This window comes from Eimeria mitis, genomic scaffold (assembly GCF_000499745.2).
Source record: "Eimeria mitis Houghton genomic scaffold, Emh_scaff4819, whole genome shotgun sequence".
Taxonomy (NCBI): Eukaryota; Apicomplexa; class Conoidasida; order Eucoccidiorida; family Eimeriidae; genus Eimeria; species Eimeria mitis.
Genome location: NW_013573121.1, coordinates 1,469 through 1,866, shown reverse-complemented (window position 1 = coordinate 1,866; position 398 = coordinate 1,469). Strand labels below are relative to the sequence as shown.

At 48.0% G+C, this 398-nt stretch overlaps 1 protein-coding gene across 1 annotated transcript in view; it reads right to left on the bottom strand.

Annotated features, from left to right (window-relative positions):
• EMH_0077920 (zinc finger (C3HC4 RING finger) protein, putative) overlaps positions 1-398 on the bottom strand; it is a gene marked incomplete at both ends in the record, with an annotated part of 4,196 nt that overhangs the window by 3,139 nt on the left and 659 nt on the right. The window contains one exon of the mRNA XM_013499921.1: positions 272-337. Within this exon, the coding sequence (XP_013355375.1) occupies positions 272-337 (66 nt within the window). The remainder of the gene's footprint in view (positions 1-271; positions 338-398) is intronic.

Here is a 398-nt window from a genome sequence, read left to right as displayed (position 1 = left end):
GCCCCTGCAAAATGCAGGGCCTGCGGCAGCAGAACAAAACCCTAAACCCTAAACCCTAAACCCTAAACACCAAACCCTAAACCCTAAACCCTAAACACCAAACCCAATAAGCGATGCGCAAGCTGTTTGTTGCCCAGGGGCCTTGCTGCTGCAGAAGGGTGGTTTAGGGTTTAGGGTTTAGGTTGGGGTTTAGGGTTTGAATGAGGGTTTAGGGTTTATATGAGGGTTTAGGGTTTATATAAGGGTTTAGGGTTTAGGGTTTAGGGTTTACCTCCTGCAGCTCCCTCGCCGCTTCTGCGTCTTCTTCGGGGCCCTCAAAGCAGCTAAGCATCTTTCTCTCTAAATACAAACCCTAAACCCTAAACCCTAAACCCTAAACACTAAACCCTAAACCCTAA